The following is an 18,604-nucleotide window of genomic DNA, read 5'->3' as shown; positions in this document are numbered from 1 at the left end:
TGAGTTTTTCATTGTAACCGTAAAATATTTTGTTACTATGAATCAAGAAACAAGGAGAGGGTGAGCTTTGTTCAGTGATCTTCTTTTGAGTTCTTTGGAGGCAGACATATAAATTATTCATGCTACGAAATTGTCATGCAATACTATGAGTAACATTATGCACTAGATCTTAGGCGAACACTCAAAATAAATTCTAGAAATTCTCTTAGACACGCAAAACATATAACCATCAATCTGATAGCTCTAACCATCATAGCCATTAGATCAATCATCTCTTCTAAAAAGTTACCTGCCTTTGTTATTATGAAAATAATAAAAAGTAGGAGTAACCCCTACTAACTCGATGTATTTATCCCTTCTCGAAGCCTTTTTCTACTTAGGTGAAGGCGTGAGGCAAACGTGCTCTCTACTGGTCGCCGGTCCTATGGCCGTCCCGATATTGACCAAGAATACATTGGCGAGCGATTGATGTTCTCTCATTGTGCGAATCATATCCGTGCTTCCACCTATGCATGTGATATATGCATGTGTAGATTCTCCAGAAGAGTTTATCAAGAAGACAAGAATTGCATATTGCCAAGTATAAATATTAACCTATGGCTCAAATGAAGGGGTCATAAGGTGTGCAGAGAGCCAAGTAAAGAAAGAAATCAGCTCATGCATGACTAAAGGAAAGGTATGGGCTCTGCGCTAGATTTCTGGGCCTGTCCTGTCATGGTAATGGGACCCGGAGCCTCTCGTGTAGTTGCAATGGGCCGGTGCTATGCATCCATGCAAATTGCCCCATCAGGCCATCATCATTCATCATCTCAGAAAACAGCGCGTCATTGGCACAAGGAGGTGCGATTATGGGAAAGTATTATTAGGAGTGGCTCAGGCTACTGGCAGTCAAACCATCGCACAAAGTCCAATAACTATTTTTTGTCTGAATAAATTTTTTGTATTGCTAGAATAATTAAAAAATTGTTTCGGAACAAAATAAATTTGTTCTAAACAAATTTGACTATGGCCCATTTTGTTGGGTCAGTTTAAGCCTAACAACATAAAATCTGTAGTGGGTGAAAAGTTGGGTCACGCGCGTGACCCCGGCAGCGCCCATTATGCATCACCAAAATGAGCAACCACCTGAAGATTATTTTTCACGCAGCAATTAAATGGGCCGGTAGCCCACAAACAGATTATATACTCTATTTCATTCGCCTGCCCCCACAAACTTCACCGAAAATTAACTGGACGAGTAGTACTCTAACCGGAGAAAAGAAAATAAGAGCATGCATGCAAATGGATAAAAAAAAAATCAATGACGTCACCCACATGCAAAGAGGTTGCAAAACTAAAAAAATCTATAAAACTTAAAATATATATTCAAATTAAATTTCGATTACACCATTATCTTTCTTATGACAAGATCTTCAAAATAAGACCACACTTGTCTATCTTTGCACGATATTTTTTAAAGTAATTTTTAATATTAAATAATTAATTTTGGCTACTGGGAATAAATATTTTAACAACACAAATAAATAATAATTTTCTACGAACAAAAAACTAAACATGACGAACAAATAATATTATGTTATGAACAAAATATTAAATATAGCGAACATTTGATTGTATTGGATAAATAATGAAAAATACATATATGAACAAATTAGTCAACATTACCGAACAATTTAGTCTACAAAACGAAATTTTACAAACAAGTTGGTTACATGCGGATATATAATTTTACATGAAGAACAACACATCCACCTGGCAAATAAATTATTTTTATATACAAATGGAATATGAATATGAGCGGGACAAGTTAGTATATAACTAAATTATTTTACACACCAACTAATGATTCTAGAATGCAAATAAATTTGTATACATAAACATGAGACATTTTGAGATATGAAAGAATAGATAGGAATAAAAACTAAATGAAATAAAAACATAATAGAAAACTAGGGTATGTGAAATAAATAAAAAACTTATCACTACTTGAACTTTATATACCAAGAAAAATGTCCACAAACTAATATAGAAAAGAATAAGGAAAAAATAGAAATAAAGAAAAAAATAGAGAGGGGATAATAAACCAAATGGAGACAGATTATGTAAGGATTATCTACGATTAGATTAAGAATAAAAAAGAAGGAATAAAGAAATGGGAAAAGAAAAATAAAACATAGAGTAGAAAAGGAAAAAAATGAAAGAGGAAAAAGCTAAAGCTTTGCTTGCATGCAGCAAGCGTGGATAGAGCTACATCACAGTTTGAGCACATACACCCAAACACGTGTTACCAGACATGCATGCATCAAAACAGCTGCTGGGCTGTTGGAAATTTATTGGGCCGAATTCCCGTCAAACGTGCTTTTCAGGCGACAGACAGGGACCCTGCTCGCTTAGCTTGTCCAGCCAACCAGCGCTACAGTGCTCCTCGAAGAAGTGTGCGCGCGCGCTTGTTCGTTGGCACCAGGCTGGAGGAGATGTCCTTGGTCGTCTTGGACTTTGCAAAACTGCACAAGAAATGCTACCATAGGCAAGAGGCGGGTGTTTTCAGACTCTTTCGACTTCAGACTTTCAGTGGACCCGCTTGCATTGGAAATTTCCAGTGGATTTCAAGCTGCATCGTTGACAATTACCGAGGGCTGTAAGACCGTCCACAGTGGAGGGAGCAAATAAAGGAGCAAATAAAGGAGCAAATACACTGTTTGACATTATAGATGTACTGTTTGACACTGTAGACAAAGAAGGCGTGGAAAACAAGGAGGGAGCAAATTTGCTCTTGCTCCCTCCGCTGTGGTCAGCCTAACAACCGCACCGATAGCTACTCCAAACTAGCATCACGTCCACACCACACGGCGTGCGATGCGCCATTCATCCCAAGCAACAGTGAGAAAATTAAAGAAATTAAATGAAATTCAAGCATCGCTCCATGCCTCCATACAACGGCAGACGACTCGGCATCTCTACCTGCCATGCTCGTCTGCAATCATCATCAACCTTGGCCTTGTTTTTTCATCGACAGAAAAAAAAAGAAGCTTGAAGGTTTCTTATCTTCTCCAAATTAAATTCGAGCTGGAAGTTCGCTAGCTGAGACAGACAGGCAGACTGACGGTAGCTCGATCAGAAAGAAACGGGGAGAGCTCTGAACTTGTTCCGGCGGTGACGCGGCCGTGACGTCAGCGCCCCGCGGGCCCCGCTGACCTACCACGCCGGCCGGCACACCAACCCCCGCATCCCTTTCGGTTGTCGCTTTCTCTTCTCCCTCGCCGCAGCTAATCCACTGCCTCGCGCCACGTCACTTTCCTGCGATCACTATGCGTCCACCCATCGAGCTCCGCCAGTCTCTCCTACCCCAAACTCCATTTGGCCCCCATGCAGGATCTTCTACCAAACCAAACTACCCTGTGAAAATTGCGAGTGAGATTTTCTGACCGGACCTGGTCTCCGGTAGAAATGTACCTGGTCAAGTTTGTCGATGTGCATGGAACTATCGCTTTTTTAGAGCAACTCCAACAATTTGTGTAAATAAATAATTAAATTTAGCTAATATGAGACTTTGTAAACAGGTGGAAAGCTCTATAAAACATAGGGGAATCCAACAGCCTCTCTTTCACTATATGCAAAAACTGTCCACGTCATCGGAGTCTACGGCTTTGCAAAAACAACCCCCGTATTCCCTTTCTTCTAAGGAGAGGTCCCCGGCGACCTATACGTCACCGGTGGCGGAGAGTGGCGCTAAAGAGACGAGCAAGTTGCCGGGACTCCGTTTCGTGTCTTTTGCGGCTCGCCGTGGCGTGGAGTTTGGGTCAGTGTGAGAGAGCAGTGGTGCGGCAGCCATGGCTGGATTACTGGAAGCTCCGCAGAGGAAAATCCGGCTCGGCTCCCTTTGCGGCGATGTGCGGTGGGCGCATGCAGGCGCAGACGCGCTCTTCCGTGTACACACGGCGGGGCGGCTTCGCAGGGCGCGCAGAGCGGCGATGCTGCAGCGAGCAGCAGCGAGCATGCGAGAAGAGAAGAGGGAGGGCGCGTGAGGATGGCGCGCGCACGCGGGAGGGCGGGAGGGCGCGCGGGAGCCTGGATGCCGAGTGGAGCTCGATCGGGATAAATGCCGAAGGAGCGCCCAGGTAGTTCCGAATGGGATTGCGAAGCGAGCTCGTTGCCGAATCCGTTGGAAACTGATTTTCGGAGGTAGTTCGCTGCTTTTACCGATGCCGAGTTCGATACCGAATCTGTTGGAGATGCTCTTAGTAGTATCTTCTTCATTGACCTAGTACTGGAAATTTCTCAGCCACAATGCATGCTGGGTACCATTTTGGTATGTGCATTTCTGGCTACTGGAAATTTGATTTTTTCTTTTTCTTTTTTTTGTCGGGATCACGGCCATTTACTTTTCCCCATCACCTAGTGGATATTAGGTGCTCCCTTATCTCCTCCGGATGTCAAGTCTCAACGAAACGGAGCAGCGCGAGTCGCAAAGATATCGTAAATTCGCAATGCATGTGGCATCGACAACGAACTACGAATTTTTTTTAAACAAATAATATTCGACGAGTGTGTTTTTATTGATATAGCAGAAAAAATACAAAGATATAACCCTAGGAGGCCATAACCAGGAAAAAAAGAAAAGAACACTTGACAACAAAACCGGCGGATTGGATTGTGACATTAACACGCGCCGAACGCAACTCCACAGGCTGGTCGGATTGGGACGTCGACGCGCAAATGTCTCCAAGAGACAACACTGTCCAGTCGGATTGGGACGTCGACACGAACGAGACCACTCTGCTAAGGCCGCGGCTGACAACCTTCTCCATCTCATGTAGCCACCGTCAGGTACGGCCTCGCGCCGACAGGGAAACAAGATAAACAGACCGCACCGCACCTAAGAAGACCACCACCATGTTGGACCCACCGCCGTAGTGCCGCTGCAACACCACACACCATCCGATAGGGTGAAATCACCGGATCCGAACCAAACACAGGTTGTCTCGCAGTCGCCACCACGACACACAACGCGCGGGGGCCTCGCCACATCCGCCGTTGGACTCCACCTCACTCGTCGCCTCGCCTCACGCGGGGGCCTCGCCACGCCCGCCTCAGCACTTCGAGTCGCAAATCCATCTACAAAGTCGCTGCCAGGATGAAGAATAGTGTTACCCCGTTTCCAAGAACCCCGTCAGAAACAGACTAGCCACGCCCGCCGGACGACAGCATCACGTTGCACCACCCGCGCAACCAGCCACCGCCATCATGCTAGCAACCCAAGTTGTCGTCCACGCCATCTTTCGACGATGTACCATATCGGAGTCGCCGAGCGATGCAGAGCAACCCGCCACAGTCCGCTACGGACCTAGTCTTCCCACGATGTCGTTGCTGCGAGCGCCGTCCTCCGACGCAGTCCCACACCGCACGGGCAATTGCCAAGCAACGCCAGCTGCCGCGGTCCGCTGCAAGCAGCCAGGAACCGACACCCGAGCGAAGACCCTTGGCTGCCGGCATAATTTTGGCCGCCGCCACGAGGGCTCGGCAACCCCCTTCGAGCCAACCGCCTGCACCAGCCGCCTTGCCGCACCACCGGCAGAGGCCACCCCCAACCACGGCGACATCGGCAAAGCCACAGGCTGAGATGGGTCTCTGCAAACGACGCCTCCAAGGAGGTGACGCCGCCGAAGGCGCCGCCGTCGCTCGTCCAAAGGTGGATAGGGCTTTCACCTAGAGAACCCGCGCAATACGGATGGGCTCCTTGATGACGCCCCCTACGGGGAAAACGACGCTCTCGGACGCCGTCGCCATCGCCGCCAGCAAGAACACCGGCAAGACTTTCGCCCGGAGAATCCCATCCACTACATGCACTCAGCCCTGGAATCCGGAGCCGCAGCCGTGGAGGCCCTCCCGGGCGCAACGCCGCTGCAGTGCCACTTCCAGCCGCGGCCAACTCCCGAACGCAGCCACCAACCAGCCGCACCTCCCCGCGCGGCCACGCCGCCTCCGCCGCACGTCGCACGTGGTCACCGCCTCATCATCACACGCGTCGCAGCCACCGCAGCTGCCGCGGCGCGCCGAGCTCGAGAGGGCCAAGCCACCGCGTCGCACGCCACGGCCACGGCCGCAGGGGACAGCTTCAGGCCGCCCCCGCCACCACCTCGCCACCAGCATCAGGGGACAGCAGCAGGCCACCGGCGGCCCCACCGTCGCCGCCACCACGCGGCCGCCGAGCCAGCAGTAGACACCCCGCGTGCGACCACGCCGCCGAAGCCGCCGTCGCCCCGCCGTCCCACGACCGTAGGAGGGCCGGATCCGGTCTCCCGGACACCAGATGTACCGCCACGAGCCGCCGTGCGCCATCGCCACCTCCGCCGCAGGCCGATGCCCCGCCGCCACGCGCGCGATGTGGCCCCGCGGCCACCGGATCTGGCGGACGCCGTGCCGGATCCGTGGCCTCACAGCATCGCAGCCCCCGGGGCGCCACACGCGCCGGCGAAGACCCCTGGAAGGGCCTGGCGCTGCCCGCGGCCGCAGCCGCGCGCCACCGTCCGCGGCCGCAGCCCCCGACCCCGCCTAACGCCTCCACTTCGCGGACCGCCAGTACCACGTGCCGTCTTCCCGGGCGCCGGCAACCGGCGCTAGCACTCGCCCGCGCGTCGTCCCAAATCCGCGCAAACCGCGCCCTCTCGCAACGAAAGAACCCCGCCGCCGCCGTCCTAGCAGGGACGCGGGCTTCCAAAGCCCTGCTCAGGCGGCGGCGAGGCACGGGCGAAGGTGGGGAGGGGCGGCGGCGGCGGTGGCTTGGTGCCGCCCGTGTCGCCCCGGAGGAAAGCGACGCGGGCGTGTGTACAAGAGAAATATTTCTGGATGACACGAACTACGAATAAAGGCTACATGTTTCTGGCCACGAACAATTACAGGGCCCCCTCACATTATCATTACGCACAATCATACAATTTTATTGGGAACAACTTTGACATGTTCTAGTTCTTTTGGGTAGGTAGCAAAAAAAAAGGACAATCATTGGAATTCTAGCAAAAAACCAAATCAAGCAGCGGGAGCGGACGAGCGGTAGGCACACCCAAGCAAGCTGCCTGCCTCAGAAGATCCTGGTGCGGCGGCCTAGCAGCCTTGCCACTTTGCACCAGTTTGCACTCGAGCCTCGAGGCCCAGTAGGCAGTTTGCTTCTATTCCCTCTTCTATATAGCCCTCCTCCTACCACAAGAGGTCACGCACTACTCGTGTTCCCCCAAGGCCAAACCCACCCGCGCTCCAACCCGTCCTCTTCTCCTCCTCCATCTCCATCGCTGCCGTCCCCGATCGATCTCCTCCGGCCTCTCGAGAATATGGGCAGCCTGGCGTCGGAGAGGACGGTGGTGGGGTGGGCCGCCCGGGACGCCGCCGGCCACCTCTCCCCCTACACCTACACCGTCAGGTACGCGCCCGCCGGCCGGCCACGGCCATCTCGACCGTCGTCCTTCGATCCCTTCCTGCTCGAACTCCGTTCTTGAAACATGCACGCATGGAAAGGAATCAAGGGAGACGAACAGGTTCTGCATGCGTATTCAGAGTAGTAGATCTTCTGCTTTTGCAGCCAGATTAGTTAACTAGCCTCCACGATCAACAGGAAATCTGATTAAAATATGGTTCTGAAGAAAAAAAATACAATCGAATTTGTCAAGCCTCCCCCCCCCCCAACCCCCCCCCCCCCCCACCACCACCCCACCACCAAAACCTGCAGGTCTGGGGTCCATGTTCTGGTAACTGATACGTTACGTTGCGCGTGATTTGCTCTTCAGTTGGCATAGCGTATAGTAGGCGTATCACGGCATGATGTGTACTTGTCTTGGTCCAGCTCTTGTGTGAGCAAATGTTGCACGTGACAACAAGAGAGGTTGAGCATGTCGCACGTGTCACAAACTCTCAAAGTACACTGTTCATCATTTTAAAAATTCGCAACATTTGGGGCCTGCATGTGAGTTTGAGGCTATCCGCACCAGGCTATCTGCACCGCAGCCCTATATCTGCTCTTGAACTGGAAATACGGCGGTGGAACTGCTGCACCGCGCACCTGTATGCGCACCCCAAAAGCTCCGTCGCTACAGTGCACCTCCAATCCTAGCGGCGGCCAGATGGAACGCTATCCCCGCTGCACCCTGCTGTCATGTGGGCCGCACCCCGCCACTGCGAGCTGCTGCCCTGCTCGCTGTTGATTTGGGGATGCATATACAGGCCAACGGGGCATTCTTTCCTTCTTTACCCATCTGTACATCCACCTGATAGATGGGCCATACCCCCTTTACAGGTTGATTTAGGCTTTGTTTAGTTTCCTTCAAAATTCGAAAATTTTACAAGATTTTCCATCACATCGAATCTTTTAACGCATGAATGAAGTATTAAATATAGCTAAATAAAATAATTAATTACACAGTTTGTCTATAATTTGCGAAACGAATCTTTTGAACCTACTTAATCCATGACAGGATAATAATTACCAAATATAAACGAAAGTGCTACAGTACTTTACACCCAAAATTTTATACATATAAACAAAGCCTCGTAGCATTGGAGCGGTGCGGATAGCCTGACATGCATGCCATTGAAATTCCTGAGGCCTGCCATCTCGTATTGTCACAATAGCAAGCAGCAGGCCCAACACTGATACCTACGGTTACCTACCACATCTGCTGTTCTAGACACAGGCACACGCCACTAGCTCGTATCAGTCTGAGAAAACAGAAAATAAATTAAGCCACAGCAACCTTTCGTTTTCATTCAGTGCATATAGGTTCTGCAAAGCAATATAATTTGGCAGACCGGCAGCATCCATCGATTGCATATTTATGTTCCTTTTTTCAGAAGGAATTCCCGTGTTTATATTCCTTCGAGCGAGAGAAGAACCTTGCTAACGCTTTCCCCTGTTTTCGTTTGTTAAAAAATCAAGAAAGCTAACGCTGTTCTAATGCCGCCGTGACTCATGAGCCATTATATTTTTCTTTGAGCCGAAGTGCGCCATTATCTAATTGTCTCAAAACATGCGCCTCCTGCAAGAATCAACTAATGCTTGTCTCTTTTTCTATATAATATGGGTTTGTTGTGCTGGTGACAACAACAGGAACACAGGCCCTGAAGATGTGGTGGTGAAGGTGCTGTACTGTGGGATCTGCCATACTGACATCCACCAGGCCAAGAACCACCTCGGCGCTTCCAAGTACCCCATGGTCCCTGGGTAAGCACAGGCACATCCATAGCTTTTCTCTCGTTTTCTAGAGATTTTTCAGCACTGCTAGTACTAGGGGATACAGAGTAGTCCACAAAAAAAAATGAAATTCAAGTGTTCATTCAACTTGTATGAAGTTTTCTGAAAAATATATACGGAAGGGCAGATAGCAACAGCATCGCAATTTGATGAGAAATTTTTTTGAGGGGTCATTAGATGAGAAATTACATGTGTATAACTAACATTAGGTGTGCATCTTTTAACCTGCACAGATAAAATAGATAGGAGGGCACATTTGGTTGCTGGAAATGGCAGTACCGATGTCATTTCAGAACTGTTGTCAGGTTTACAGGTGGCACATGTCACCATCATTCTTCACTTAGTCGTGAATTACTGTCAACAACCACCGCATTATTTAATTTGAAGCAAAGGATAAACACTACTTTAGTAGATTTCTTACTCACGAGAAACCCTATCATTCCTATCCTTTTCATGATACCTAACCTAGAAGAGCTACCATCATTTTGAGAGCATGACTAAAGCCAACCTCACCAAAACTTTCTCCGACAGCACAACAACTCCGCATGTTTATGGGAACTGATAATGTTGGAAAAACGCGCTTGGTGGTGATGGCTGAAACTTTTTCAGGCATGAGGTGGTCGGCGAGGTGGTGGAGGTCGGGCCGGAGGTGAGCAAGCACCGCGTCGGCGACGTCGTCGGCGTCGGGGTGATCGTCGGGTGCTGCCGGGAGTGCCGCCCCTGCAAGGCCAACGTTGAGCAGTACTGCAACAAGAGGATCTGGTCCTACAACGACGTCTACACTGACGGCCGGCCCACGCAGGGCGGGTTCGCCTCCACCATGGTTGTCGACCAGAAGTGAGTCCCTCAAACTGAACACCAGTCGCCACCGCACTTACAATTCAGCATTTGTCTTGTCAGTGTTCTACTTCTAGAGAGATTTATTTATTTTAAACACAAAAGAAAAGTGTTCTGGACAAAGCAAGCAACACTTTAATCTGGAATCTGGGAAGTGGATGAGGTCAAATCCTTCTAGAAAAGGGTGGAGGAAAGTATGGGTATAGGGAAATGTTACAATTGAGAAAATTCATCACGCACCAGTAACAGCAAGTATGGGTATTGGGTATGGGTGTGGTGACCAGGCAATAAGAGTGTGATGTCAAAAGAAAGGTTTGTTGTGCTACCTTTACTTGCTCAACTTTGTTGTGACCACAGAAGCCGAATCCTCCTCACCTACTGACCTACTCGTCTGAAGAATGGTCACCTAAACCACTGGTTGTTGGGAGAAGTGAGGATACCTTTCCCCATCCTTCCATCCAAAAGTTCTATGCAACTCGCACTACCTAAACCACTGCCGTGTGCGTGCTGTCTTTTTCAGTCAGTGGACAAATCGCACTACCTATCTAACTACATTCTGAGATAGCCTTTTTTTAAAAAATTTGCTCATGTGAATTATGATAGACACTAGGCAGTAACTCTATGTGAATTCACAACGATTACCAATATAATATCCGATCGAGTCGAAGATTAACCTGCTGAGATATTCTTCCTTGATTGGCGTGCACGCAGGTTCGTGGTGCCGATCCCTGCTGGTCTGGCGCCGGAGCAGGCGGCGCCGCTGCTGTGCGCGGGCGTGACGGTGTACAGCCCGCTGAAGCACTTCGGGCTGACGGCCCCGGGCCTCCGCGGCGGCATCCTGGGCCTGGGCGGCGTGGGCCACATGGGCGTGAAGGTGGCCAAGGCGCTGGGCCACCACGTGACGGTGATCAGCTCGTCGTCCCGGAAGCGCGCCGAGGCCATGGACGACCTGGGCGCCGACGCCTACCTGGTGAGCTCCGACGCGGGCGCCATGGCGGCGGCCGCCGACTCGCTGGACTACATCATCGACACGGTGCCCGTGCACCACCCGCTGGAGCCGTACCTGGCGCTGCTGCGGCTGGACGGCAAGCACGTGCTGCTGGGCGTCGTCGGCGAGCCGCTCAGCTTCGTGTCGCCCATGGTGATGCTGGGCCGCAAGTCCGTGACGGGCAGCTTCATCGGCAGCGTCGACGAGACCGCCGAGCTGCTGCGGTTCTGCGTCGACAAGGGGCTCACCTCCCAGATCGAGGTGGTGAAGATGGGGTACGTCAACGAGGCGCTCGAGCGGCTGGAGCGCAACGACGTCCGATACCGCTTCGTCGTCGACGTCGCCGGCAGCAACATCGAGGAGCAGGCCGCGGCGGCGGGGGCGCCGGCCAACTGAGACACTGACGGGCGCCGCCCGCCTGGAACCGTCAACCGTGTGAGGCCGCGGCCGTGCCGGTGGAGCGTTCGTTCTCGTGTCCGAGGTGTGTGTGTGGGTCGTGTGCGCTGGATCGGCTTGCAGATGATGGATGCTTGATGTGAATTTCATTATGCAGCAGTACTATTTTACTTTGATGAAGTTTACATGTATCTGGTTCCGGTCTCGCCAACCATTTGAATCTCTGCTAAAAAAAAATCTGAATCTGCCCATCACACGATGCTACTGCTATCCTAGTATTTTTTTTTTATTGCACCTCCGGCAATGGGCTGGACCGCTGGAAGAACGCTAGGCCTACTACTACCGGCTTGGACGTTCCGTACTGGGCCTCAGTAACCACCAGGCTCTGAGGCTCGAACAGAAAACAGATTGGCCCCAACATATAAGCCCAAGCGTAATCGAGATCAGGCCCACGTCCGAGCTCGGTCCTGCCTCCGGAGGAGAGACAGGCAGGCGAAGGCGCAATGCACGCCTCGCCGCCGGCACGCCGCCGCAGGGCCGTACCGGCAAATTCGGGGGCCATGTGCGAAACAATGGACTGGGGCCCTAGTGGCCTAGTGCAGGATCATGAATACCAAGCGATAGCAGCCGGCAAGCACGATATGATGTGTGAAAGCACAAATGTTACAAGTCACACGTGACTGTCAGTTAAATTATCACAGAAGGCCCAATAACTGTTTTTTTATTCCGAAACAATTTTTTGTTGCTAGAACAATTTTTATTGTTTGAGCAACAAAAAAATTTTCCGAAAAAAAAGTTTGTTCTAGCAACAAAGCATTGAGGGGTCTGGTTTATTTGGCCGATTTTAAGTCCAAAAGACGGAATCTTGGAGAGGTTGGGATGCTATGACAGGTCCACTCGAGATCACACACGTGACCCCGAGCAGCACCCATGTAAAAGGAAGTGACAAGTGATATGTCTATGACGATTTATCTTTTAGGAGCAATTTTGGGCCATGTTTTGCCACAAATTGGGTCAAACAATCAACTAAAATAAAGTCTTTACATGACTATATCTGATGTATACCTAATATTTTGGGGCCCTTCGAATTCGGGGGCCCTGTGCGGTCGCACGGCCCGCACGTGCCCGGATACGGGCCTGGCCGCCGTCTCCCTGATCGCTAGGGCTGCAGAGCACGCACGCACGCATAGGCATGCCCATCCCATCCTCTGCGAGCCTGCGAGGCCGGCCGGCCGGCCGTGGCCGCGTTGCACGGCTGCGTCCCCCGGCCCTCTCTTCTTCACTGTTCCGCGCGATGGTGTATTGGCGTTAAAGGTGCGCAGAGCAGGCCCAGCCCAGGACAGGAACACAGCTGGCTGCTGCTGCTGCTGCTGCTGCGAGCGGCGCCCTCAACGAGCTCACTCCCTGGCTCATTTGCTGCGCGCCTGTTGGCTGAATGACTGTCGCTAGCAGCGACCCAAGCCAGTTCATAGGTATGTTTACTTGATATAAAAGTTTGAGTTTTGGTGTTGTAGCATATTTTATTACATAATAAATAATGTCTAATTATAAATTAATTATGCTTAAAAAATTCATCTCGTGCTATTAGTTAGACTGTGTAATTAGATTCTGTTTGGTTCCAAATAAGTTACCTACTTATAAGCTAAAAAGTAAAAAAACTGACTTAATTTACCAAACAACCCTAATTTATAAGTCACCTCAACTTATAAGTTTTAAGCATCTCCACCCGAACTTAAAACTTATAAGTCTCCTTTTTCGTGTGGGCCCACACTTTTTAAGTCACTTAACAACCAAACACCCATGACTTATAAGTCACTGGTTTTAAATCATCTGATTTATAAGTAGGTTACTTATTTGGAACCAAACAGGACTTTAGTTATTTTTTAAACTTTTTTTGAAAGCACAGTTATTTTTTCAACTATATTTAATATTCCATGCATGTGTCTAAAAATTTGATGTGACGGATATTGTAGAATTTTTTTTTAAAAAAAAACTAAACACTCAATTTCGCTGATGAACCGCTCCATGGTTTGTACTGGAGCAGGAGTGCGTAGAACCGATCGATCTCATCGTTTGGGCGGTTGACACCAACCGGTGCTCACACGTCTCGCCTGTTTGGACCAAACGAATCCCACTGGAATCGCGTGGAGAACGGTTGAATCCTGGCACAATCCCCTCAGCGAGCGCATTGACGGCTCTGAGGATTGTTGAGAGCAGTTGATGCGGTGTGAACAATTGACGGGTTGCCGTTTATTTATTTATTTTTGAAATCTCGGCAGGGATTTATGATGTGTGAACAGCCGGAAAAGACGAGCAATCGAGCATGCTCTGATGCTCCAAGTCCGAGCAGATCTGCCGCAGAACACATCCTCTTTCTGAACAAACCGTGACCACATTCCGAGTGTAGAAATGACAGGCTCGATTCAGAGCGGCCGGCCGCCGCCGAAGAATGAAACATCGAGCTCCTCCTAATTACAGCGGCCATGAGAGAGGCCAGAGAACGACGACGACTAAGGTCTTCTACAATGGTTGGCTGTTTACTAGCTCTTAAATTGTTTAATCGATAAATAATATCAAAATAGTACAAAAATGGATTGGTTTTTTGCTAGCTCTTCAATGAATATTAGACGGCTAAGAGCTAGCAAAGAGCCAACTCACTTTTGTACTATTTTAGCACTGTTCATCGATTAAACAATTTAAGATCTAGCAAAGAGTCGACCATTAGAGAGTCGACCATTGGAGAAGGCCTAATAGTAGTGGCAGTAGTCTAGTACTAGTACTGCAGGGCTACACCGGATCGGATCTTAATTAACACAATGCTTCGCATTGATTCGATCTGATTTGGTCTCGGTTCCCTACGGCCGGCTGGTGACGACGGCGCCGACGCGCTCCGCGGCGGCGCGCATCACGCCCTCCACGAGCTGCGGCATGCACGCCTCGCCCAAGGCACCGGCGACGCACCCGGCGCGGAGCCCCGCGCCGGACATGTACTTGCGCACCTCCGCGCGGATCATCTCCTGCATCGCCGCCACCAGCTCGCCGCTGAACGGGTAGGGGCCGGTGGTGGAGGAGGAGGACGAGGAGGGCGGGGACGGGGGCGACGGGGAGCGCGAGGGGGAGAGCTCCTGGAAGTGGCTCCGGGCGCTGTCGTGGCGGAACCCCGAGGACGCCTGGTCTAGCCCCGGCAGCGAGAGGGAGAGCGAGGTGATCGGGTCCTCGTCCCGCGGCGGCGGAGGGCGCGCGTCCGCGGCGCCGATGGCGTCGAACCCGCCCGCGCGCGGGACGGGGCGGAACACCTGCGCGCCGCCGACGCCGGAGCCGTGGCCGAGCTCGCTGCGCTCCGACCCCGTCGGGCTCCCCGGCCCGGGGCTCGCGCGCTTGCACGGCCGCTCGGAGTCGGCGGCCTCCGGCGCCGCCGCGGTGGCGAGCTTCCGCTTGAGCGATGAGTTCCAGTGGTTCTTCACGGCGTTGTCGGTGCGGCCGGGGAGCAGGCGCGCGATGGCGGCCCACCGGTTGCCGAGCCGCGCGTGCGCGGCCAGGATCGCCGTGTCCTCCTCGGGCGTGAAGGGCCGCCGCTCCACCTGCGGCGACAGCTGGTTGCACCACCGCAGCCGGCACGACTTGCCCGACCGGCCGGGGATGCCCCGCCCGATCGCCGTCCAGTTCCGCGCGCCGTGCCGCTCCACGAGCCGCCGCAGCGCCTCGTCCTCCTCGGGGCTCCAGGGGCCCTTTATCCTGTCGCACTCCGACTCCACTCCCATCGCGCTGCTGCTGCTGCCGCCGCGGGCAATGGCGGTGTGTGAGATTGTGGCGTGATTACTGATTGCTCCGCTCGATTGGGACGTCACGATCGGTGGCTGGAGGAAGGGGAAGGCGAGGCGGGGGGCTTATATAGCCGGGGGTGACCGGGAGCGGCCGGTGGCTGGTCACCGGGGTACAGCTGGCGAGGTGCCACCTCATGCTCGGGGCGCGCGTCATTTTCGCCGCCCCAATGGCAGGTGGGGTCGCGGGTGGGGTGGTCCCGCATGGCAGTGGGCGCGCCGAGCGGGCGAGATCGAGGCCGTTTGGCTGTTAATCTTGGTCCCCCCCACCCCGGCGGTTTGAATTTTGAATTGTTTTCGGGTTCCGTACCGTCAAACGCAGGAGGACGTTTAAAACGGGAACCGGATCCGCTGACTTTAAGTCAGCGGGACACTGTGGCTGACGTGTGGGCCACGCTCACGTGGAGCCCACACTTCAGTGGCCCGAGAAGTCAGCGGAGACTCATCCTTTAAAACGGCCCAGCTGAAATCGGGCAAACTCCACTCGTCGCAGTGAATCGCACAGATCTTGTGCAGGACTGGCTTGTGCGCATTCCATCTGCATGCCGCGGTAACAAAAAAACGGCATGAAATCCACGAAAAAAATTGTTCGTTCGCATTTAGCACGGAACTGTTCGTGTTTCTACTATAGCGTTCAAATAGGTAGTTTTTTTCATTTGCAGAATGTTCTCCTAATAATGTTCTCCTGTTATTAGTGTTGAATTTTTTAGCACCAAAAGAAAAAAATGGTGCCATGAAATCGGAAGCAGACCGACAGAGAGTGTGGCGATGTGGTTATCCGGTGGCCGGGAGTTGGCATCCATCCTCCCATCCATCCGTCCAATCCATCCCCCCTTGGAGCTGGAATCGAATCATGCATGCATGCAAGTCGCATCGCAGCGGCAGTGTGTGTACCCGACCCGCGGCCCATCCCGCCGAATTGATGGCGAGTCGCCGGCGTCCGCCTCCGCCTCACGGCTAGGGGTGGTAATGGGCCATGGCCCTAATGTCCTTTTCACAGCCCAATAAAGTCTTTAAAATTTTTAGTTCAAAAATACATATGTTTAGAACCCGGTTCTTTTAGAGCCCGATTTTTAGATTTTCTAATTCAAAATATTGGACCATTTACCACCCCTACCCACGCCCCCTCCTCCCTCTCCCTCCCCGCGGCGGGCCCGCCACGCCCGTACATGTGTACAAGCCGGACAGTACGACCGCTGTGCGCGACGGTTTGGGCGGGGGTGGGGGCTCGTGGCCTGGCCTCCCTCCGGCGACCCTCGCTGTCGCGGCACCCTCATCCACTGACAGGTCCGGGCCACGTTGCTTCGGTCCCACCGGTCAGCGAGGTGCCCGTGGGAGGAGCTGGTGGCGGGGGGTTGTGGCGGAAGGCGACAGGGGAAGATAGGGGAGGGGGCGCGGCGGTTTGCGCGCGGTGGGCCCGGGGCCAGGCTGGAGCGCAATCTCTCGGGGGGTGGGGGTGGGGGCAATAAAAACCGGCGCGATTTCGTGGAGGGAGCGGAGCGGGGGGGCATGGCAGTTATGGGCACAGTTCAGCTCCCGCGCCCCAGGTGTCTGCGTGTATGTGCGCGCGCGCGCTCGCTGCTGCTGCTGCCTCGGTCTGCCTCTTCACGGGTGGGTCGTACCCGTACGGCCGGGAGCTGGCAGCCACTGCTGGTGGGGCCCGAGTGTGATTGGGTGGGTGGAGAACAAAGAAACGTGCTGATTTGTTACCGGCCGTTGGGTCATCGGATCCGCCGTGACAGGGCCGCGGTTACTGCTGGCTGTTACCGTCACCGCGCTGGATGTGGTACTACTTCTACGCAGCCCATGTTCGTGTTAGTTAGCGGAGTACAGTAACTTTGATGATGCGATGATGGAAGCAGCAGCTGTGACGCGTTTTTTTTTCTTCTGTCAGTAGTACGGCTGGAAAGGCTTTTTTACGGCCTCGTCGGTCGGGGAAAAGATAGTGTAGTACTCCGTAGTTGCGGTTTAGAGTACGTGCAACCGTCCGGGGTAGCGGCGGCCAGCCGGAGACGACCGATGGATGCAGGAGGAGGGTGCGGCACCGTACGGGGCGCATTGACTCGGAGTCCGGCGCCCATCCGCGGCAACCACCAGCACCGCCGCCACCTCTCTACTCTACGGCCACCTCCCCGGGGAGCAGCAGCCGCGCGGCACAGCGAAGCAAAGCAAAGCCCCCTCCCGCCCGGATCGCGTGCAGATGCAACGCACGCCGGTGGATCCACACGCGAGCTCCACGTACGCGTGCGAGGGACACGTCGCGGCCTCGCGGGTGGCTGGCGGAAGACGACAGGCGCGGGCGGCCCTCGAACGCCTCAATGAAAGCAGGGGAGGGGGAGGAGGGGGGAAGTCAGAGGCGGCGGCAGGCGTGGGGCATCCGCATCGGCATCGGCGGGGGTGGTGGTGGTGGGACGTGGTGGTCCTGGTGGATCAGGTCATCAGGCAGGGCCAGGCTGGCTGGCGCGGCTTTAACGGCCTCCCGCCGCACCGACACCGGCCGGTACTGTACTGTACTGTACCCCGCGCGCGCGCCCGGGCCAAGATCCCGTTGGCGACTTGGAAATCGTAGAATAGTGGAGGGAGCCGGGAAAGCCAGATCCCCGGCGACCGGGCCAACCAACCTCCCCACCCGTTTCCGTTACGCGCGCAGCTTCCTCGCAGCTTCCCAGCTTCCCCTCCCGATCCTGGACGACCGCGCTGGCTGGTCAGTGGTCACCGGCTCACCGCCGTCGCGGCGCGCGAGTTGTTTATCGCCGAACTGGCAGAAAGGGGCCTCGAGTCTCGCCTCCTACTACGAGCAGGTTTAATGGTTTCGCTAGCTCGTCGGCGTCTCGTGTCGTGGTTCAGCGCACACGAGCTGCTGAGTTGGTGCTGGCGGGCTCCACATTTTTTAATGCTCAACGCATGACGTGCACGAATGGAAGGAGAGAGATCAGTCCAATTAATGCTTTCGCCCGCTCTCGCCAGCGTCTCAAGAATCGCCCGTGTTCTTCTCTCTGATCGTTTCTCTGTCCGCCAGTTAGGAAAATCATGACGTGTACATACATTTCGCGCTGATGTGGCTTCATTATACTTGCTCTACTACTCTCCTCGGCGCCGCGACCGCGAATCCTATTCCCACGCGCCGGATCCGGCCTGCCCGCGCAACAAACGGCCGCGCGGCTTTTGTTTACGCGCGTGGGCGCGTACGGAGCGCGCGCGCGAGCACCACGTCGCCGGACCACCCGCCTCCCGACCGCGCCCACGGCCCACCGCCCGCCGTGTGGGGATTCCGGGTCCGGCCGATATCCCTGGTAAGGATGATTCGGATGTCTATTCGAATGT

At 53.3% G+C, this 18,604-nt stretch overlaps 3 protein-coding genes across 3 annotated transcripts; 2 read left to right on the top strand and 1 right to left on the bottom strand.

Annotated features, from left to right (window-relative positions):
• The first annotated feature begins 5,728 nt into the window (after positions 1 to 5,728).
• LOC120652096 lies at positions 5,729 to 6,220 on the top strand. The gene has a single exon (XM_039929813.1). The coding sequence runs from the start codon at positions 5,729 to 5,731 to the stop codon at positions 6,218 to 6,220; it is 492 nt and encodes a 163-aa protein (XP_039785747.1).
• An 884-nt stretch (positions 6,221 to 7,104) lies between these two features.
• LOC120678524 (probable cinnamyl alcohol dehydrogenase) lies at positions 7,105 to 11,683 on the top strand. Its single transcript, XM_039959793.1, has 4 exons — positions 7,105 to 7,414; positions 9,095 to 9,208; positions 9,848 to 10,075; positions 10,787 to 11,683. Exons 1-4 carry the CDS (start codon positions 7,326 to 7,328, stop codon positions 11,457 to 11,459), a joined length of 1,104 nt encoding a protein of 367 aa, XP_039815727.1. The 5' UTR covers positions 7,105 to 7,325; the 3' UTR covers positions 11,460 to 11,683.
• Positions 11,684 to 13,831: 2,148 nt separating this feature from the next.
• Positions 13,832 to 15,307, bottom strand: LOC120678461 (transcription factor MYB44-like). The gene has a single exon (XM_039959676.1). The coding sequence runs from the start codon at positions 15,218 to 15,220 to the stop codon at positions 14,315 to 14,317; it is 906 nt and encodes a 301-aa protein (XP_039815610.1). The 5' UTR covers positions 15,221 to 15,307; the 3' UTR covers positions 13,832 to 14,314.
• Between the last annotated feature and the right edge of the window lie 3,297 nt (positions 15,308 to 18,604).

Source organism: Panicum virgatum, chromosome 1K (assembly GCF_016808335.1).
Source record: "Panicum virgatum strain AP13 chromosome 1K, P.virgatum_v5, whole genome shotgun sequence".
Lineage (NCBI taxonomy): Eukaryota > Viridiplantae > Streptophyta > Magnoliopsida > Poales > Poaceae > Panicum > Panicum virgatum.
Note: the sequence above shows the minus strand (reverse complement) of the source record. Positions and strands in the feature narration are given on the sequence as shown.